At 44.4% G+C, this 22991-nt stretch overlaps 1 protein-coding gene across 2 annotated transcripts in view; it reads left to right on the top strand.

The window, feature by feature from the left end:
- The first annotated feature begins 359 nt into the window (after positions 1-359).
- Positions 360-22991, top strand: part of GABRA5 (gamma-aminobutyric acid type A receptor subunit alpha5) — a 103508-nt gene continuing 80876 nt past the window's right edge. Inside the window, exons 1-7 of one of the 2 annotated variants that reach the window (XM_067755794.1) lie at positions 360-616; positions 930-1120; positions 2731-2790; positions 3165-3324; positions 16483-16604; positions 17424-17491; positions 17597-17817. In XM_067755794.1, the coding sequence (XP_067611895.1) occupies positions 600-616; positions 930-1120; positions 2731-2790; positions 3165-3324; positions 16483-16604; positions 17424-17491; positions 17597-17817 (839 nt within the window). In that variant the 5' untranslated portion in view covers positions 360-599. The remainder of the gene's footprint in view (positions 617-929; positions 1121-2730; positions 2791-3164; positions 3325-16482; positions 16605-17423; positions 17492-17596; positions 17818-22991) is intronic. The other variant, XM_067755802.1, reaches the window with a different exon arrangement.

Here is a 22991-nt window from a genome sequence, read left to right on the forward strand (position 1 = left end):
TTATTTTTGGAAAATCTTAGAGTTTTGGAAAGTGCAAAAGTGCCGGCAGTTAGCTTAGATTTGGACTACATGGCATTAAACATAACTGAAGAACAGAGTGACTTCACACACTGAAAGATTAAAGATATTTTCTGGGGGAGAGTTAGAAATTTGCCTTTCTCACAATTATTCTGTTAAAAATGATTGTAAACAACTCAGTGTCACAAAAGATGTGGAAATAATAGTACACTGCCCATCATGTTCTTGCTGGTTTTACTTTAAATCTTGAACATCTCCCCCTGGGTGTTCTCATAGCCAAGAGGCAGCCGCCTCCTGAGAAAACCAGATGCTGCCATCTTAAAACCAGGACTGTGCTTGCTTTTGCACCCCTATTCCGCCCAGGCGTCATTAGTGCCAGCCTCACCTCTTGGAGTGGGCACACTGCGGCAGAGATAGACACGATCCCAATAATGAAATCTCACATGTGCGTGGGTGCAGGAGGCAGTGCCCTGCACCAGTGTCCACGCCCCAGACCCGTTCTCAGGTCTGCAGACCCCAGGGACCCTTGCTACTGACAAGGCGGCTTCTTGTCCAGAAAGGGAACTTCCTAAAACGCCCAAATGTATACTGCAATTAGGTAAGTGTTTAATTCTAATTAATCCAATTTTACTCTGACTTTCCTTCCCGTAGCGATGAATTACAGATTTTAAAAAGTAGCCTCACAAGCTAGCTTCTTTCTAAAGCGAGGAGCAGATGCGGACACAGAGGCCTGCGTGGAGAACTGCGGGAAGACTGAGGCCAGGCCAGTAAGGTGCTCAGGGCTGGCCCTGAAACAGGAAAGCTCTCAGAGAAACGGCCTCCGGCGGCTGCCTGCTGACACGCCCTTTCCATCTCAGCTCTGGAAAGAGGGACTGGTGCTTATTACAAGAGGCATCGATATTCTCCCGCAGGCTACCAAGAAACTTCATCGGAAATATGGCCTATCCCAAACCTGGCCCAGCCGCGGGCCCGGAGCCCTCCCCCTCCGCTGAGCCGGCCCGAGGCGAGGGCGCATTTGGTGAGAGTCTGGCGGCCTCTACCGGAGCGCCTCTGCAGAGGAACGTTCCCCAAAGCCGGAGACGACATGTGGCGCTCGGGCGAGGTGAGAGCGAGCGCGCGAGTGCACTGGGGACGCGGGGGGGTGGGGGGGCGGAATCTCTGCAGCAGGGCAGAGCGCGGCCTCGGTCGCGGAGCGGAGCCGCAGGGCGGCGGCGGGAGCGCGGGGGGCACCGGAGCCTTTCGGCCCGGGAGGACTGGGGAAGTTCGCGCTGGCGGCATGGGGCGGTGACGCCGCACTGGCCTTCCGCTCTTGCCAGCCGGTTGAGAGCAGGCGGAGGAGGAGGAGGATGCATCCTCGCCGACGGCTTGCCTTCCCGGGCCGGCGCGCAGGGTAAGCCCGGGCGCGCGGGACCGGGGAAGTGGGGTAAGAAGCTGCGGGCGAGGTCGAGAGGACAGGCGGCCCCGGCTCGGTCCGCACCCCTATCCTCGGGGCTGCCTGGCTTGGGAAGGCAGGTGGAGACAGGCGGGGAGCCACGGGCGGCCGGGAGCGCAAACTTTCCCCCGGCGACTGCGGAGGCATAGACAGCGCGGGAGGTCAGGGGGGTCCAGAGCGGCGCAGCCCCGCGGGACGGGGCACCAGGGTTCAGTGCCCACGGGCTCGCCGGTAGGAATTGGGGCGTGGGGCATCCGCCGCCGTCACTGGAGCCGACGGGCGAGATCGCCCATCCGGAGGGCCCCGTCGGCCCCGGGCCTTCGAGGCGCGCAGCGTCCAGGAGCTTCCTGCAGGGTGGGCGCCGGCTCGGCGGCGGGGGGCGCGGGCGGGTCGCGCGGGCTGCTCGGGACGGGGGACACCAAGCCGGCACTGCACCGCGCGCTCCTCTCCGAGAAAGAAAGCGCCGCCCGGCAGGACACTCCGCTCGGACCCCGGGCAGGAGCCGGGCAGGTCTGCTGGGGCCAGAAGCTAGCCGGGGAGGGTCGGCGAGCGTTTGGCGCTGGGCGCGCCGCTGCGGACCGGGCAGGAGGCCGACCCTGCCGAGCCGCGGGCACCAAGCCGGCGGAGGCTTAGCCTCCGCAGTGCCGCCCCCGCGCCCACCAGCTCCCGCGAGCCCCCGCGGCGGTCCCGGGACCGTGGGAGCGCAGCCTCTCTTTGGGGGTCCCGGCTCTGGGCTGAGGGCAGCAGGAGGCGCCGCCCCGGTTTCCCGCATGCAGCGCCACCTGCTCGCCGCCGGGACTCTGGCCCGGGTTTGGCTACAAGCCCCAGGACGCGCCCAGGAGACCCCCGCCCTGCCTTTCTCCACTCGAGGGCCTTGGATTCTGAGGTGGAAGTACCTGTTGTGTGTTTCCCTTTTCCGGAGTTGGCCTGGGGTCGCCTCGGGAAAATGTTTCTTTTGAACATGCAGTGCTCCTATAGGATGTGCATCTATTTGCGTTATGCGCATATTGAGAAGTATATGCCTTCGCTAAGGTTAGTTGCAGAGCCCAGGGATTGTGCCTGCTTGGATTTCAAATGCATTAATTAGGGCCCAGCACAGAGCCCAGAGCCAAGAGACTTTCCCAAATGCAGTGATTATTAAGTTCTTACAGTCATGGGGACAGATTGCTGAGAAAGTGGCAACCCTCCCTTATAAGCAGTTCTTATATTATCTTGATCTTGTAGAAGACCTGTTTCTTAAATGTGCCTTTCCCCCCCTCTTTTCACATACTTTCTCTCAGCACCTTGCAGAACAAGGAGTAGCTTGCTGACTTTGAACGCGTGGCAAATATTTCAGAAAGGTAAAAGTATTCCACTTGTGGATTTGACAGATGCAAAATACAGTTAGATAACTTCAGGCATTGAATCTAATAATAGGACTAATGGGTCATTTGATAACATGGTAAAAATAAAACAAAGTATTTGAGGCATGGGAAAAAATTAATTAGGGGAATGATTCTGCACCTTGAGTAAAAGTGAAAATTAAGCCTACTGTAATTTCCTTTTATGCCCCAATAAAAAGGCCAGTGAACACAGATAACTCCTGATGTGGAGCCGTGCTGCACAAGCACAGCCAGGCTCCTTCCTTTCTGAACTGTGTGTGTTAGCAGTGTGATTTGATTGCAGGAACTGCGTCACAGAAACATTCATGTTTATATATTTTTCCCCCTTTCAGCTTCAAGATCAAGGTTGAGAAAGGAACAGTTATTCTTCCAAATTCATCTGCTTCAGCTATTATTCTTATTGGGAATGGACAATGGAATGTTCTCTAGCTTTATCATGATCAAAAACCTCCTTCTGTTTTGTATTTCCATGAACTTAGCCAGTCACTTTGGGTAAGTTATCATCTATGCTTTGATTTTACGATTTTCGGGGCACAAGTGCCTTTCAGAAACTTTGCTGAGCAGTATATTAGCAAACCCTCGCTGGCCACCTTTGCAGTCCCACACCCTTGAACTTGTTGTAAATAAATAAAAGAGTCCTTGCCCTACCCCACACTTTATTCCTGAGCAAGGCACTTGGAATAAAGACACTTTATTCCTTTATTCCAAGTGTGGGGTTTCTGAAGTGAGTCAGAGAAAAGAGGCAGATTATGTTTTCAAAAGTGGAAGAAGATGGTTTCAGAGTCGGCTGTGTTTCCTCCCACTCAGGTTAAAGCACGATTCAGAAGTTGACCTGCATAAAGGACATTTATTGCTTGTTAGACAAGGCAATGATCAGCATTCTGATTGCCCTCCTTGGTGCCATTATGCAAAGGAATTTGCCTTTAAATCCAGGCCCACACTAGGTGGCACTGACAAGGACTTGCAGTGGTCCTGGCTTGAGCCATAGGGCTTGAACTGTGGCCATCTGAATGCAGAGGCAGATACCAGAAACTACATGTGCCTGAAGATCTGCAGGACACCCAGGCATTTGGCGTTATCAGTTCCTTCCCTCTTCTTCCCCAAATTGTTCTGGCTGATCAAAAGGATTGTCACTTGAAGTTGGTGGAGTATAATTAAGAAGTTAAATTTTAGGACAAAAGTCGCCAAGCACCCCTTCTGTGAAAATCAGCTGTGAAGGTTGCACTTGTGTGAAACATGGAGGGATCTTCAGGGCACAGTGAATCTGCAACAGATCCCTACTAGTTGGCAGGAAGGAGGACCCTTCCAAGTCCATGACCTTCTCTCTTTGTCCTCTGGACATTTTCTGTTCTTTTGACATTCCCAGGTGTGTACAGAGGAGGAAACAGAGAGAGAGAGAGAGGCTTGTGACCATCCCCAGGTGTGTGGCTGGTACATGACGGCAGTGGGGCTGTGTACCAGGTCCGTCAGGGACTAGTCCAGCCCTCAGCACCGTGAGGAATGTGCACATTAATCATGCCTGTAGGACATGCCTCTTAGCCACTCAGGGTATTCCCTTGGGAAAGAGCATTAGTTGTTATTCTTGCCTTGCTGCTTGTCTTGAGTGGTTATTTCCCTACCTGTGCCTTTGGTTTCCTTATCTGTTCAGTGAATGTCTTCCTTTCCAAGGGCTCTCCCTGCTGCTAAACCTTATAGGATTTAACCATGATGTTCCTACATATATCTGCATGAGAAGTGTGTTTAGAAGTGAAATCATACACAATATTTAAATTTCCAAGTTAATACATTAGGTAGTTAATTTGCTTACTATATATACCGCATATATTTAGCAGTATTTCAGAGGTAAGAAATAGGCTAGGATTGAGAACATGTATTTTTTCCTAAGATTTTGGTCAGATATATTTTTGTGAATCAAAGTCACGAAGGTATTATACTATGGTGGATGAAAGTCTGAAATATGAAGGAATGTGCATACCGAGTTTAGCCATTAGAAGCAGCTATACTTTATTTCTTATTTAATTTGATGACTTTCTGAGGTCATCTTCAAAACAGAGATATATCTGTTAGTTTCTGGAAGCTAATACAGAGCAAGTGGTAGAATACCCCTCAATCTCCCTAGAGAATTAGCTGTTGGAGAAGTTTTGAATCTGTTAGATATAAGGTCAATAGTCCATCCCAAAACGATACCTACTGACTGCAGAAAATGCGTGAGACACAGAATAGTATGTGAAAAAGAAAAACATCCTTAATTCCACCACACAGAAACAATCATTCTTCATATTTTGGTGTGTTTTCTTCCCCTTGCTTCTATGCCTAGCTTTATACAGTTGGGATCATACTGTGCCTTCAGTTTTGTGTTTTTGTGCTTTCTTCATGCCAATACTTTGTTACTACAAACTCTTTGAAATGTATGATTTAAAATGGATGAATATTATTACAGTGCATAAATGATTCATCATAGGCTACTTCCCTAATTTGGGGTGTTTACATTGTTTCCGATTGTGCTGTTATTGCATTTTCCTGCAGTGAACATATTTGGCTTACAATTGTTTTAAGTATTTGAGATCATTTCTATTAGAAGATCTTCCTGTAAGTGGGATTTTACGTCAGCTCCCCTGAGTACTTTTAGCTCTTGGTCCTACATGTCCAGTTGCTTCTGAGGACCAGGATCTGCAGCAAAGCAGGAAGCCCAGCAGGGTGTGGTTTTCAACAGAAGACATCTTGACATCTGGGGGCACAAGTCCCTATTTATTTCCCTTCTTATACAAGGCTCCTTTCACTTGCTTATTACTATAAATGAACTTAAGAATAATTTTGTCAAATTGCAAAGAAAGTTTCAGAACACTTATTTGGCTTAAAACCTTGACAAAATAATAGCTATCGCAATATGGAGTGCCTATTTGTTATGTTGTCTGTTTTAGATAAACCCTAGGAGGAGCCTTATGAGCTAAGCATCATTAGCCCTGTCTTATGGTCGGGAAGGCAAGAGTAAAGGATGGCTAACTGGGGAAGTTCGCCAAGCCGGTCATGCTGGAGTTCCGTCCTCAGCCCTCCTCAGAGTGAACCTGCCTGGTGGTCCCCTCTTGATTTCACGTGGTTTGCAGGGAAGGTCTAAGTCAGACTGATCTATAGAGGAAGGAGACGTAATTTTGAAAGGTATTCTCTGCATTGGAGTAGAGAGAGTTTTCTGTTCTGAAATTACAGGAAAAAAGTGTTTGGGTAAGCTCTGTTATTTCCCACAAAGAAAGAGTTTATGTGATTTGGTTCTAAAGAAAGGTGAACGGGGAAGCATGTAAGGCCTTAATTTGAACATTGTGGGACAAGAGAAATGCTGATGCCTGTAAATACATAAAGGAAACCAGACAACTTGTGGAGGGTTAGGAGGGTGACAGGAAACCAGTCAGGGAGCAGAAGGAAAGAGGCAAGTACACGTGTGCTTTTGTGCAGTACAAAGTTATACCCAGTATTTGTGAAAAGCATGTGGATTTGGCAATCAGGAAATTTATAAATGTGATATGTAAAATGTATTTTACTGTGATTATATAAGATAATATGAAATTGTTTTGAAAATATATGAGTCTCATTTCTTCTCCTTCTTCTCCCTTTTATTTTCTAAATTTGATCAGAGCCACCAGTAGCTCATTTTCAGTAGCCTTTGTAATTCTTCTGTTAGTTTTAAGTTACATAACAGAGCATGAGTCAAGTGTATAACAGAACAGAGGCCTATTTGACTGTCAGCCTTATGCAATGTCACGTTTAGAGACATGGTTTAATTTGAGGCATTATAATTATTTTAATGAGACCAGTAATCAAATGTACATGGTAAAAAAAAAACTAGCACAGAAATAATAACAATGTCTGAATCAATGTAATGTCAAAATACATAATATTAAATTTAATCTGGAATTAGTTTATCATCATTTGAAAAATTACACTTTATCAGACTTGATTGACCAGTGATAATTGTAAGATAAATTTGAGAATTATCAACTCAATAAGGTAAAATCTGATTCCATTCATTTAATAGTATTAAATATTTTTTAGAGGTTTATCTATTGGAAAATTAAAAATGCATTAGAATTTTATCACATGGGAACTACAATTCAAATAGACTTTGGAAAACAGTATTTTATAATTGGCAATTATAGGCAGATTCTTGTAGAAGTAGCTTAAGAACAGGAACAGATAAGGTTCTTCTTTATCTGTCTACGCAGGTGTGCTAACCAGGACCTTTGGTTTCATGAAGAGGGCTTTTTCATACACGTTCTCAAGGACAGTTCTCTTCTTTTAACTAGAGCAGAAAGTATACTCTCTCTGAGTCATTTAAGTACTCACAATGTCTTTTTAAATGGCAAGTTCTCTCTTGTGAATCCCCAGATGGCAAGTTCTTCTTGCCTGTAGCTGCTGGTTCACAAGACCCAGGAAAAAAGTCATTGTAACAATTGTAAAAACACAGAGAAGTGCTGTGAAGCAGTTAGGACACACACAGGTGAGGGGGCGTCTAAGTGGAGGCTGCAGAGATGGCCAGAGATCTCACATATAGTAAACATTTTAGGTGACTAAGATCCTGCTACAGAGTAATGCCCAATATTTTTTAAGGCACCAAAAGAAAATACTTCCAAATTATACACTTTGTAGAAGAAACTCTTAGCAGGTTTATCATGCCAACAGGCAGTGAGCTAAAGACAAAGCTTAGAAGGACAGTCAGCCAGAGTCGACCCAGCCAGCCCTGTCTGGCCATTAGCTCCAAGATGAGTCACTGGCTTGGTTCAAGGGGAGAAGGAGAATGTGGGCTTTTGGATTTTTATAAAGGTGCAATTGCATAACATGCATATTTTAATTGGTGTGAAATTTCAAAGGAAAATATTAGAATCAAAAGTAGAAAAATCTTATCATAGAACTATGGTGGCAGGAAAAATAATTATCAGTGTTTACATGAGTATTTCTCCTTCATTTCCAGAATGCATTTTCAAAAAAATGTACTGTTTAATTTTCACAAAACCCTCACTTTTTAGGTGAAAAGAGCTCAGGTGATAGAACACAGAGAAACATGTCTAAGTTTCATCATTGGAAAGTAGAAAAGTCAGGATCCATCTCTAGGCTCAGGGCCTGGGCTAGCACCCTCCATGCAGGACCTTTTCCAGAATGTCTGGATATTTAAGGTGCGACGAAAAGGGATAGAATGGGGGAAAATCTATACTTTGAAATGTCCTAACCTAGAACTCAAATGACACTGCTCTAAAGATAGTTGGTTTATCGTAGCCTGAATAAAATCAAATACAAAATATGTACTATGAAATATAATGTTATAGAGAGGGAACCATATTATAGGAAAATTAAGATATACTATGAAACTGGCTTTAGCAGTTCATTGAAAATTCTGTTTTATTTGTATTTATTTAACAATTTATTTCAAGGTCAAAAGGCAAACCTAAACATAAATGAAACCCAGGACTAGTTCATTTTCAGTTTTAACAACAACAGATAAAATTGGGCCATCACTCTATAATCAATTTGGTTCCTATTTCAGGGATGTAGGTGTCATTTTGACAGAGGACAGTGAAGCTTCTCTGTGTGGCAGCAGAATTACTAAGCCTGCCTGCAACTCAGTTTCCTAATCTCCAGGTGGAGTTAATAATGGATCCTATGTCACAGGGTTGATGAGAAGGATAAATTGCTGAATGAGTGCTAAATGCTGAAACATGGCCAGGTAGGAAGGGAGTGCTAAGTTCAGGCTAACTATCCTGGGTGTTATGACCAGGAGACTCTGAGGTTTACCAGACCCATGGGGTGGGCACAGCAAAGTCATGTCAGCAGAGTCTCCCTTGCCATGTGAGGGAGCACATTCACAGTCACAGGTTCTGGGGATCAGCATGTGGGCATCCTGCAGTATGGTGCCCTGTGGCTGCATCAGTGTTTATTGAGTCCTTTCTATGTGCCAGACAGTGTTCTAGGTGCTGAGACTCTGTGGTGGGCAGGGTAGAGCATGCCTTCCAGGAGGACTCCTTCTAGTGTGCAGTAAACACATACTTATCAGTTGGGTCACAAGGATTGCTGAGAAGAGTGATCAGAGTAAGAGGTAGTGAGTGTGCTGGAGAGAAGTGCTCAAGCAGATGTCTAAAGAAAGTGAGCATGTGAGCAGTGCCCTTCATGGAGATGATTGGACAGGTGAGAGAAGCAGCAGATACAGGATGATGAGGAAGCAGTGTGAGGAAAGGGAAGGTTGGTGGGAGGCAGGACCAGAGAAGCAGTTGGGAGGGTCAGATCATGAAGGACCTTGTAGGCCACACTAGGTAGTATCAGGACGAGCAGTTGGCTGTTGAAGAGTGAAATATGAGCCCATTGAGATGTGACCGTAAAATGACAAACGTTAAAGCTGACTCTGGCTGCCGAGTGGAGAATACACTAAGAGTCTAAGGTGGGCAGGCTTAGTAAAGGAGGGACCAGGGAGGAAGTTAAGAGGCAAATGCAACGACCCAGGGGAGGGGCATTTCGGTCAGCAGGGTCTGTTGATGGGCTGATGTGAACGTGAAAGAAGAGGAGTCAGGGATGATCTCCCCAGTGCTTGACCTGAAAACATGATGGGTTCAATTGGCTGTTGTTGAGCTGGTGGGGACAGTAGGAGAAGAGGCTGTAGAGAATCATGAGTGCAGTCTTGGACCTGTGAGATGCTTAGTAGATATCAAAGTGGCCAGGCAGGCCATTGGACATACAGGTCCGGAGTCAGAGAGAAAGAGGTTGGGGATGGAGACATGAACTTGAGAGAGACATTTAAAGCCATTAGATTGAATGAGATCAATCAGACATTGAGTGTCTGAAAAAGGGTCCCTGGACAGCCCTGGAACACACCAGGGTTTAAGGTCAGGAAGGTAAGAAGCGGGCAAGCAAGACTGAGGAGAAGAGGCCAGTGAAGATAAGAAGAAAGAGAGTCATGTCCTGCGACTGAGCGGAGAAGTGTTGTAAGAAGGGGATGTGGTCAGCTGAGGGCTGAGACTGGACCTTTGGGTTTGGCAGTGTGGAGGAGCGGCCAGAAGAGGGCTTTCACTGGGAGGCAGTTGGGCAAAGCCCGAGTGGAGTGGGGCAAGAGAAGGGCAGAGAGACAGCAGAGACCTTTGAGCAGAAAACTCCAGTGAGTTTTGATGAGAAGAGAGGCTAAGGATGGAACAATAGGTGGGATGGGATATAGGGTGAATGAAAGACTTTTTAAAGACCTGATGTAATTACTGATAGGAATGGTTGGGGGGAGGGAGACCCGTGTGTGATAAGCACCAGTATGATTCATGTGCTTTATAATCATATATGTGGGGCACCCAGTGTGGCTGCGGGGAGGGAAGGGGCTGAGTCTAGAGAAGTGGGCAGAGTCAGATGAAGGAGGTGTGGCCTGCAAGACCAGGACCTGGGTTGCACCTTGCAGGTGGTAGGATTCTGAACCAGGCTGCAGTGGTTGGGGACAGGAGTGGAGCGTCTACATGGAGGGTGGCAGACAGGGGTAGGGTGGACTTAAGCACTGTCTAGGGAGCTGACAGGCAGGACCAGGGGCACCTTTGACAGGGGCACCATCTAAGAGTTCTGGCATAATGTTTTATGGCCATGAATTTATCCACATAAAGCACACATGTCAATCCATGTTTTCCACCATAAGAGGGAACAACTCTTATTTGGAAACTTGGGGTTGACTTTCATGTCTGGCTATATCCACCATGCTTTCATTTTAAAAAATTTTACATATTTTTTAACATGGTTAGCTAAAGTGGCGTGCAATGGAAATTTGAAGAAAACATCACAAAACCATGCCATTTAGAGGTACTTATTTAGTGAGCTTAAAGTAACAAGCAAATAAACTGAAGATACATTTATCAGAAGTAATTAAATACTGAAGAAAAAATGCAGAAAGAAATGCAATTCAAGAAAACAGATAAGCTGCTGCTTAAAAGCAATTCTGTTCCAGTCCCAAACTAAGTTCACATTAAAGCTGGTCTGCAGATGCAATTACCTATCCTATTTTATGGAAATCAAAAAATGGCTGTCAGCATAAGCAGAGATAACATCACAAGAAATGTGTCACACATTGCCATCAATAGCACCATTTGTGGTATGAGACAAAAGATTTTTCTTCCACAGAAATGATGACATAGCTTGAACTTGAACTTGAACTTGAACTTGAACCCTTCACTGAAATAAGGAGACCTCATCAGGCATCACTTGGTAAAATGAAGCACCTTTAAAGATGGACTCTACCTCATAGTGTTATTATTACTAGTAGAGATTGTAATACTGATAGAAAAGATACATTGGAGTAAAATTTCCTCAAAAAGAAAAAGACTCTTAGATTTGACCACCAGTACAACTCTTTGCTCACTCCTCTTTCAGAGTAATGCATGGATTCTACTGCAGGTTTCACCCTGTGTTCGTAACTGATTTTGGAGACAGTTCTCTTGGGATCCCTCCCCTGCTGTATTCAGACTCCTCCCTCCCCATTCCTCCCCGACTCCCCGTCAGAAACCCTGCTGATGGCCTCATCCATCCTGCCTCTACCCCCTGCCATCACCTGAGCAATGGGTCTCTACGCCTCCAGTCTTTCCTCTTCTAAGTCCATCATCCCCAAGGTGCCCGGGGGCCACAAGGAAAGAAAATGCCCCTGTTAAGATGCTCTGAGTTTCCCACCACCTTCAGGCTAGATCCTAGAGGTGGAGCTTTTCACATGAATACGCCATGATTTGAGCCACACACGTGGCTCTTCTCACCAGAGTTCAACATACCCTCTGCAAATATCAGTATTTCTTTTCTTTTTTAAAATTTTTATTGGAGTATAGTTGATTTACAATGTTGTGTTAGTTTCTGCTGTACAACAAAGTGAATCAGTTATAAATATACATATATCCACTCTTTTAGATTCTTTTCCCATATAGTTCATTACAGAGTATTGAGTAGAGTTCCCTGTTCTATAGAGTAGGTTCTTATTAGTTATCTGTTTTATATATAATAATGTGTATATGTCAATACTAATCTCCCAATTTTTAGTGCCACTGCTCACAACCCCTTCCTTTAGCTTGAGACCTGATCTTCATGCTTGAAAGCTTAGGTCTGCTTTCCTCTCCTCTGACCCCATACAAAGCTTGATCCCTCCCCTTTGGGTACATAGAATGCCCTGCATATTGCAAAGATTCCTGCACCAACCATGTTCTACAGAAATTCTCTGGGAACATGGCCTATTCTTTTAGATGCAGTCATGTTTCCTAGGTTGGGGATGCCACCTTTCTCATTGACACCACCAGTTCTCACCACAATACCAAGCACATGGCTGATGTCCACAATACCTTTGTTGAGCTGAGCTGCTGGGGTAAGCACTGGGCCCAACCCGACAGCCTCTCTGAAGACGTGACAGAGAAGAGACACTCTCTGGGGTCATTTGGAGTCACTCTGGCAGTTGGCTCACCTTTCTGTTTCCAATCTAGACAGGCTTAGAACAGTACCTCTCCCCCATGGCTGCACATGAAGATCACTTGGGGACATTATAAAAATACGAGTGCTTATTCCTCCTGGGTGAATTAAAGCCGAGTCTCTAGGGCCCAGAAACCCCTAGAAACCCGGAAGAGGCTAATGCAGAAGTCACAGAATCAAACGCCTTGAAGAGACCAGATGTAAGACCACGGGGACAGGTGGGAAATTTGTACAATTGCTAGAGTTGACCCTTTCTAAAGTCATTTACATTTATTGTTCTGAAAACTCTGCTGGTGAAATAAACCCATTAGTGGACCACGTTTCATGGCTATCTGTTCCCCACTCCACCTCATCAGAAATCTCTGAAAGACCCAGGACCTCAAGCCTGGCAGGGGCCACTCATAGCATTTTAGGAAGCCCTTCCACCCCCTGAGCATCTTGTTCCACCCGTATCACTGCCCATGTCACAACCACCACCTTCCTTCTTCAGTCTGGAATATGGGGCTCAGAGTTCAAGCTTAGGGATCGAGTCCTTGTGCCTTTTGTATAGACCTGTACCTGAGTAGGAAGATATAAAAAATGAGGATGTTTTAACATGTGTGGTTAGGTCTACATTTCCTTTATGATCCCTTTTCTGGAACATCAATCTGAAAATATTGCAACTGTTTCATAAACTAAATGTGTTTGTAGAAAACTGGCAGTAACTATAAGGAAATAGTTCGTATTTTCAGAGAACCTAGTTCATTAATCCTGATACTGAAGGGGAAATCACCAAATTTTTCAAGCATTTCTACTTTATCTAAGGTCATTCTCAGAAATAACGAATCTAGTCTCAGCTCACAAAATCTGCTCCCCCTGAGATCAGAGCCTTCAGCTTATCCTGGAAGCAGCTGTGTACTCACAGCTTACCTGAGGGCCGGCAGAGCTCTTTGGTTTTACTCAGAACAGTGAAGATGCAAGCTGGAGCCTGCTTTCTGTACCTTAGCGGGCTGAGGGCATCTTGTGTTTCCACCTGGAGGACTCGTGGATTTGCTCACTGTGTGGAATTGCTCACCGAAGGCACAGCCCACTCTGTGTGTGTTATTTTGTTTTCCTAGCTCAAATGGAACAAAGCAAGCTGAAGTCACTCTGTATATTAGAAGCAGTCTGTAAAGATTGTATAGCTTGATATGCATGAGCAAGTTCACCAGACCTCTCTGAGAGTCTCCTGTATCCTGGCACGTCATTTGCTTTCAGTGGTAAGGGAAGGGCCTCCCTCTCCGTAGCAGTGAAGACAGTGCATTTTGTAACAATGAGCTGCAGATGAATGGTTTTTGAGGAAGATCTATGGACTGAGGAGGACTTCCCAGTTGTTCATGAGAGGAACCTCTACTCCTGCCCTGATAGGCATTTTTAGGACTTTTTTAGAAACCGTTTCGTACCTCCTAGGGCCTACCTTCAGTAAAAATAGAGAAGAAATCACTGCAAATCCCCAGCCACGGCCTCTCTAAAAAAAAAAAAAAAAGTCCACAGATAAATAGAAGAAGCAGTTACAGCAAAAGATGGCAGATATTGAAATTCCTGCAAGAAAAGTGTAATTATGTGTAAATGGGTGTAGATATATTTGAACTCTTTGGCCAAAAAGTGGAAGAAGAGCTTTGGAAGTCTTAGACATTGCATGCTATCCCATTGCTTTTGGCAATGATTTGGGTATTTGTGAAGCAGGATTCAGAGCCATGTGGAATGGTGTTTGTCTGAGTCAGTGGTGGAGCAGTGTACCAGAGTGTCCGGGAGGCAGTTCTCCTGGAGACAGGCACTGGGACTGCATGGTCTGTGGGCATCTCCATGGTCTCTATCTCTGGGCAGTCAAGGCTATTCAAAGCAAATATAATTTAAGAACATTTTCACAACAGATGTAATAGTTTTTAAAAATGTTCTTGAAACATTAAAGTATGCTTTTTCTTTTATTTTTTCTCATTGTGACTTTATTTTACATTTTTTATTGAGATATAATTGATATATAACATTGTGTACGTTTAGGGTGTGTTGATTTGATACATTTATATATTGTAATATGATCACCACCTTAGCATTAGCTGACACCTCTATCATGTCACATAATTATCATTTCCTTAAGTGGAAACACTTAAGATCTAGCCTCTTAGTAACTTTGAAGTTTATAACACAGTATTGTTAAGTATAACTACTATGCTGTGCATTAGATCCCCAGAACTTATTTACCTTCTAGTTTCAGGTTTGTAACCTTAAATAACACCTCCCCAATTCCATCACCCCCAGCCCCTGGTTACCACCATTCTACTGTTTCTATGAGTTGGCTTTTTTAGATTCCACATACAAGTGATAAGCCTTTTCTACTAGTGTGCAGGCTTTCATCTCTCTTCTAAGTTAAAGAGCCAATGGGGACCTTCCAAAAATTGGACACTTGGACCAAGCCCAGAATTGAATAACCAAACTGGTGAGAGTTATGAGCACCATGCGAAGTGGACATTGAGGTCAGATTTAGTTTGAGCAATAGTTGTTCAACTGGGCGTGTGCACAGACTTTCTTTCATAAACTTGAAGGACAGTGTTAAACCCCTTCGTCCTGACATTAGGTCTTCAAGGCTGAGTGCTTTGTCTTTCTAAAGTGTGAAACTACAATAGATGTCAGAGAAAAGGGAATTCAATATTTTTAAATACTAAGTCACAGAGTAAAAAAAGTATGTGTCTGTGGGCTCCATACTAACAGGACTGAATTTTAGGTTGTTAGAGCTTCAACAATATGCATTTCAATGGTGATGGGAAAATTAGATCCAAAGAACTTTATAGTGTCTCATTCAAAAGGGAGTCACTTTAGGCCATTAGAGAGTTGATCTGTTTAGATGCAGTCAGTGAAAATGACCAATTTTTGAGAAGTGGGTGGGGCAGGTACACATCAGTGCTGCCCTCAGATCCACCTGCTGATGGCAGAGCTCAGCGTCCATTCCAGCCACTTCACGGAAGAGAAAGCACATGAGCACAGTGGGGCCCCACAATCAGGCACTACAGGGAGGTCCCAGGAGCCCTCTGTTCTTCTCCCAAGTACCAAGGGTGCTGACTTCTCGGGACCACAGCTGGCTCTCAGCTGGGTTGAGTTCCCCTTGAAGCCAAGCCAGATGTGCAGGTCAGGTTCTTGGTAATAAGACATATCTTGCTATTTGCACTTCTGAAAAAGCAGCGATGGATGCCTGAGGTGGAACCCATGATGTTCAGGTGTGTTACCATCTTCTAGACTTGTGACTTTCTTTCCCTCTAGATAACTTACTCGGTTTGCCCAAATATGCTCAGGGCCATTTCTCATTTCCAGCTGCTCCATCAACATACACTTTTGAGGCCTGGATAACGTCACTGAATTGTACAAACTAGACTGTTCTTCCTGTGAACCTCCTAGAAGGTTCTGCCCGTCTTCTCAGGTTTTATCGTAAGTTGACATGTTGGGTCACACAGAACACTGCTCCCTGAGGCTCTGCTCTGAGGCGACATCACGTAAAGCCAGGGTTTTCAGCCTGGGCTTCACAATTCCTGCTCCCTGCATCCTGTGCTTTGGCTGGAGCCAAGTGTGCTGGCAGCTGGCAGTGCTGATGGTACAGAAGCCCACAGACTCTGTCGTCCCTTCACCATATGCTCCAGTCCTGGCTTAATGCTCATAGCACAAATGCTCCCAATTAAGGATACAGGGAAATTTGGGCACACCAATCTTACTTTCAAATTGGATAAAGTTTTTAATGTCCCCCCGACACCCCATAGCCCATTGCAGTTGACTCACTAACAAAATGAAGACTCAGTTTTTCTGTGTTTAAACCAAACTTCTGAAATACCCTGTGAGTGGGTTAGGCTCTGCTAGTCCATGTGCAGTGACTAATATGTCTTTAAAATGGCTACACTATTGACACAAACAGCTCTTCAGAATCTGGGAGGGATGGATTTAGAGCATCATATAAGGTTGATGGGAGACCAGCCCAGAGCCAGCATTCTCTGGCTGGCTATTGAAGAATTAGGGTTATTCAAGATATTCAAGAATAAGGCTTATGTATGCAAAACAATAACCTGGGTAGTACAAGAGATCATTCTCAGATGCCCTCCCGTCAAGACAAGTCACCATATTATTCCCTGGTTTCTATACTTTGAGACGAATTTGTAAGAAATAATTAATACAAGTTTGAACTCTTTCTTTTGTTTCTCCATTAAAAAGCTTTTCACAAATGCCAACCAGTTCTGTAAAAGATGAAACCAATGACAACATCACAATATTCACCAGGATCTTGGATGGGCTCCTGGATGGCTACGACAACAGACTGAGGCCTGGGCTCGGAGGTTGGTGTATGCTCCTTGGCTGAGGCCCTCGAGGCCCAAGGGAAATTTTTGCTTAAACCAAGCTCATGTTTCCTGTGGTTCAAACAATTCCTCAAAGAGCTTCCCTGCTAGCAGTTTGAATTGGTGGTGTTGCTAAGGCTTCTGCATATTATCATTTTCCAGATGCAAGAAGCCAAGGGAAGTGGTCTCCCTGCAAACTCCCTTTTCTTCCCAGATAATGGTAAGGCCATCTGGTCCACTTAAGGAGGAACCACTTCTTAGGTGTTACTGAAGCGGAGGTTACCCTATGTTAGGAAATACTTTAAAATCAAAGTCATACCCTCCCATCTATGCAAGTCCTTTTCAGAAATCCACTATTCAGTGCAAGTGCTCATCACACCATGGCATGTTACAGGTTTAATTTTTCACTAGAGCCATAATCACAGTTTTTACTTTGACTCTATAAAGTTGATAAAACTAAATGGATAGTAAAATACGCTTTCAGGGTACAACTGGCTTAATTTTGTGCTGAGAATCATGTGCCGTTTCAGGCATGTGTGGTGCCCTTGGCTCTAACCGATTTAGATGTGGTACATTTGAACCTGCTCCATTAGGTAAGGAGGGACCTGCTAGCAAATACATTCCCAGAAGAATATGTTTAGTCCTCCATTATTTGCATTTTTAGCAGGGACATTTACTTAAAGCATGATTCGACATTGTCTGCCTTTTTGGCAAGACAAGTCCACATAGGCTCCTTGACACCGTTTTACTCCACCCTGAGTTATGTCCCTGTGAATTGTGAGCTGGGGCCCTGGTGAGGAACCTGTGTCTGTGTTTCAGAGCGTATCACTCAGGTGAGAACGGACATCTACGTCACCAGCTTCGGCCCGGTGTCTGACACGGAAATGGTAGGTGCGAGGCGCGGCCCCACCCAGACCACTCTAAACCCTGAAGGCACTGGCCCAGGGCCTCCTCTCCTTGAGTTGTCACCTGGTTGCCTCCCTTTGCACTAGGAATACACCATAGATGTGTTTTTCCGACAAAGCTGGAAAGACGAAAGGCTTCGGTTTAAAGGGCCCATGCAGCGCCTGCCTCTCAACAACCTCCTTGCCAGCAAAATCTGGACTCCAGACACCTTCTTCCACAATGGGAAGAAGTCCATTGCCCACAACATGACCACGCCCAACAAGCTGCTGCGGCTGGAGGATGATGGCACTCTGCTCTACACCATGCGGTGAGCATGCTGAGTCGTGCCCTGGGCTGCCGGGCAGGGGTGGGGGTGGGTGGGGCCGAGAGGAGATGGGCTGGTTTGAGGATTCTGTCGTGTGTGTGATGGGTATTTTTTCCTTTTGACCTACCTATACTGATGTCCATGTAGCTTATTTCTTTGGGCTGCTATGGGTTCATAGTATTTATCTATATTTGTTTTTTGATTGAAGATCAAGGGCATCTTTGTTGTTTTTTTTTTCTGGCTGCGCTGGGTCTTTGTTGCTGCACGTGGGCTTTCTCTAGTTGCCATGGGTGGGGCTACTGTTCGTTGTGGTGCACAAGCTTCTCGTTGTTGTGGCCTCTCTTGTTGCAGAGCCCGGGCTCTAGGCGCTTGGGCTTCAGTAGTTGTAGCATGCAGGATCAGTAGATGAAGCGTGCAGGCTCAGCAGTTGCACCTCACGGGCTCTAGAGAGAGGGCTCAGTAGTTCTGGCCCACCAGCTTAGTTGCCCTGCAGCATGTGGGATCTTCCTAGACCAGGAATCAAACCCCTGTCCCCTGCATTGGCAGGCGGATTCTTAACCACTGCACCACCAGGGAAGTACAGATCAAGGGCATCTTTGGAAGAGTGACCCAGATAATGTAAGTTAGGGAAATTTTATTTTAAAAGAAATTTTATTTTAAAAATCCAAGGAGAATGCTTTTTTGTTGCAATTGTGCAACGCTTTTGACATTTTAAAAGTCTGTTTCTTGTATGGTTTGATAACATTTCAAATGCTGAGGTTAAAATTTAGTATTTCTCATTTAAAATGATCATTAGTCATTTTTTTAAAAAATTCTGAATTATTCATTGCATCTGAGTAAATCAATAAATTGACCAGTCAGAGAGACTCCTTTATAGCTTTTCAGGTTCCATGGTGGGCCTAAGTAGACTTTAGAAAATATTTTTTAAATTAACAAAAAGGAAAGAAAAAAGGCACTAAAGTCAAGTTAAAAAAAAAAAAGCACATGCATTTTTGTAGCTGTTATTGGAATTTCTCTTAGTTACAATTCTTCACAATAAACTTTATATTTAAAAGAATAATCATAGTGGAAAATAATATTGATACAGTCATCTTCAGAGGCTGCATGTCCTAACATAATTTTGAGGAATGCTTTGGCACATTGTATCCCAAACCTATTTGACAACAGGTCTCGATTTATAACAACCCAATAAGGATTCTGATCAGTGATCTGTGCACACACCTTGGCATTTTGTTCCAGTCCTCACTCTTCCCTTTTCCCTACATTGATCTGGGAGGTGTTTCACTCATAGAGGGAGACAAGAGTTGTGAACATCACATCAGTGTCTGAGACAGTGCCTTCTCCATGCAGAGAGTATGTGAAAAGCTGAGAAATATCTTAAGGGTCGACAGTTAGTCCTTTGCCATCATTCTATGGAAAAGGAAGCCTGGGCAATGAAATCAAGAGCACTTTGTTCAGCCCTGTGAGCAGAGAGCAGGTATGGAGATGAGTTCCACATCCTGGAGAATGCCAGGGGTCGCCACAGTGGGGACACTGTGTGGGCCTACTGTTCTGTGTTCCATTCATAGAATAAAAATATCCCTGATCCCCATGGATTATTGCCCTTGATTCACACCTGGTTCCTATCCTGCACAGATCAGTTAGGTCCATCGCCTAAGACAATGGGATGCTTCATCCCATGCACAATTGCTTGGACAGGATGGTGAGATAAACCCCTGGTCTAGAAGGGGAAGAGGCAGCAGAGGGGTGTCTGTGTACCAGGCAACTTCACAAACACAGACAGCCCTTCAGTCCTCAGACAGCCCAGCCAGCTGGGGGACACCATTTCCATTAACCAAAAAACAGCTTGAGGCTTAGAGTTGTTTGGTAATCAGCCCAAGGTCACGCAGCTAGAGAGGGGGGCAGCAGGAATTTGAGTTCAGGTATGAGCAATTTCCGTGTTTAATCCACCACATTTGAAAATTGGAGGGATGCAACATTATTAGACATATAATGGCCTTTGTCTTACCTTTGTTAAAGTGTCATGCGGAAGATGGTGAGACCCAGAGCAACTTGTCAGCAGTAATTTGTCCTTGTTTATGTAGAGGAAGCCTGCTGCTAACGAGTTGCGAAGTTGATGACCAATTTTCTTTTTCAGTCTTATAAAACATTTGGAAAGTGGAAATAGTTCCATTTGAAAGTGTTAGGAATTTTAATATGATGGAGCTATAGCTGTAATTTGATAGCATTTTAATCTACTGATTTAGCAAAGACAGCAAAATGGCAACAGGAGTTAACTGGTGATAGGACGGATCACACACACAGCCCCGTCCAGGTCCCACCCTGTCACTGAGCGTCCAGAGGTACAGCCTTTCTGTTTAGCACTTGGATCACTCCTGCCAAGCTTTATAAAAGCAGTGATATACTTTGACCCAGTAATTTCTACGTAATGTCCATCTTAAGGAAATAATTAGGAATAAGGACTAAGCTTTATGCACAAAGGTTTCTATTGTCATATGGCTTATGATACCAAACATTGGAAAAAATATAAAAATTCCATACAGTCTTCAACTAAAATTATATTTAAAAATTTTTATTCAGACTTTGGACCTACCTAAAAAGATGGAACATGAACATGAAGAACAAACTAGGGTTCACGTGAGACAAATGTTGTTTTAACCTGAGACAAATGTTTTAACCTGAGACAAATGTTGAGAAATGTCTGAAAAAGTACTGTTAGCAACTTCTAAAAAGTAACTCTATAGCGATTATGGTACATGGGAGGGATTCATTTATGTAAAATCCCCACCATGCGCCAGAAATCATTTAAGGTAATATTCAAAAACACACACAATTCAGATGGATGGAATTCTTTAAATAGGTGATTCCAAAAAGCCAAGGAAACATAAGCCATTGATGCCATTTGCTCCCAAAATGTCTTTTCTAAAAAGCCTTATTAGGTGCTTGCCTGGAAGTGATCTACAATTTCAGTTTTGAAGAACTTTCTACCACCCGTGTGTAATCTGTTTACAGGATCTAATGATAAAAGTCACTAGCTGTTCAGGGTAAGCCCAAAGAAAGCGACAGACATTTCCTGTTGGACTGTCAAGCAGAGGACACGTAAAGTACCAAGCAGTTTCTTCCAGGATGTTCTTGTAGCAAACAAAATGATATGTTTTATAGAACCATCCCCAGAGTTGTGCTTCGGATGTCAGGCTGGTGGCCAGGCATTCTCAAGGGGACCCTCAACACAGCAGTCTCCTCGGTCATCCTTGCCAGAGCTGGAGAAGGAAGAGGCACAGAACCCAAAGCCTGACTTCAGTCCACCCAAGGACTGAATGACTGTCTTTCTGGCCAGGCTTGCTAATTGTTTGGTTTTTTTGCTGGGTAGAACTTTAGGTCATCATTGAGTAGCAGCAAGTTCTGATTTCACTCCCCAGCAAGCCCAAGCAGTCCTGGGTGACCACATCTCTCAGGGCACATGCCAAATCTCATGACACATTTTCTTTATAACAAGTGAACTGGGAGATAGTGACCAGCTCTCATCTCCGTTTCCTCCACACGCTTGGAAGGTGCAGACTTTTGTGAGAACCACCTTAGGGCTTATTCCCCTGGCCTTTGGGTCCCTGGCAGAAGAGCCAATCTCTCTTACTTAGTTTCTGGTGTAGGAAACCACAACAGGCAAGAAAGGAATTACTAGAAGGCAGGCTGTGCTAGTACAACATGGTATCAGAAAACCTGGCTGCTGTTCCACCCAGGATCACCATGTCCATGCTTGTGGGCAGATATTTGAGAGTGCCGGCGACTGTGCCATCATGGGTAATAAAATGCCCTGCACTTGGGAAAAGAGCACTGGACAGAGTGGGGTCAATCTGCATTGTCACTCTGGCACACTATGAATTCCCCCATGCTATTTTTATTTTGAGAAAGGCATATTTTATGATTGTTTACACCCTGTTTAGATTTTCATTATTAGTGAAAAACACTGCTTTGAATTGGGGTGATAGGAAGAGAAAAGAGCATGGAATTTGGAGTTAGGCTCACTTAAGGTCGAGTCTGAACTTGATCATAGAGCGGTCATGAGTACTTTGCTGTTCTAGTTTAATCTCTTAGAACCACGATTTGTTATTTTCTTTTTTTTAAACACCTTTGTTGGAGTATAATTGCTTTAAAATGTTGTGTTAGTTTATGCTGTATAACAAAGTGAATCAGCTACATGTATACATATATCCCCATATTCCCTCACTCTTGCATCTCCCTCCCACCCTCCCTATCCTACCTCTCTAGGTGGTCACAAAACACTGAGCTGATCTCCCTGTGCTCTGCGGCTGCTTCCCACTAGCCATCTATTTTATATTTCGTGGTGTATATATGTCAATGCTACTCTCACACTTTGTCCCGGCTTACCCTTCCCACTCCCTGTGTCCTCAAGTCCATTCTATACGCCTGTGTCTTTATTTCTGTCCTGCCCCTTTTGGTTTTTTTTTTTTTTAGATTGCATATATGTGTGTAAGCATATGGTATTTTTCTCTTTCTGACTTACTTCACTCTGTATGACACACTCTAGGTCCATCCACCTCACTACAAATAACTCAATTTCCTTTCTTTCTGTGGCTGAGTAATATTCCATTGTATATATGTGCCACATCTTCTTTATCCATTCTTCTGTCAATGGACACTTAGGCTGCTTCCATGGCCTGGCTATTGTAAATAGTGCTGCAATGAACATTGTGGTACTTGACTCATTTTGAATTATGGTTTTCTCAGGGTATATGCCCAGTAGTGGGATTGCTGGGTCATATGGTAGTTCTAGTTTTACTTCCTTAAGGAACCTCCATAGTGTTCTCCATAGTGGCTGTATCAATTTACATTCCTACCAACAGTGCAAGAGGGTTCCCTTTTCTCCGCACCCTCTCCAGCATTTATCGTTTGTAGATTTTTTTAAGATGGCCGTTCTGACTGGTGTGAGGTGATACCTCATTGTAGTTTTGATTCGCATTTCTCTAATAATTAGTGAAGTTGAGCAGCTTTTCATGTGCTTCTTGGCCATCTGTATGTCTTCTTTGGAGAAATGTCTATTTAGGTCTTCTGCCCATTTTTGGATTAGTTTGTTTGTTTTTTTGATACTGAGCTGCATGAGCTGCTTGTATATTTTGGAGATTAATCCTTTGTCAGTTGCTTCGTTTGCAAATATTGTC

The sequence above is a fragment of the Pseudorca crassidens genome, chromosome 1 (genome assembly GCF_039906515.1).
Source record: "Pseudorca crassidens isolate mPseCra1 chromosome 1, mPseCra1.hap1, whole genome shotgun sequence".
Lineage (NCBI taxonomy): Eukaryota > Metazoa > Chordata > Mammalia > Artiodactyla > Delphinidae > Pseudorca > Pseudorca crassidens.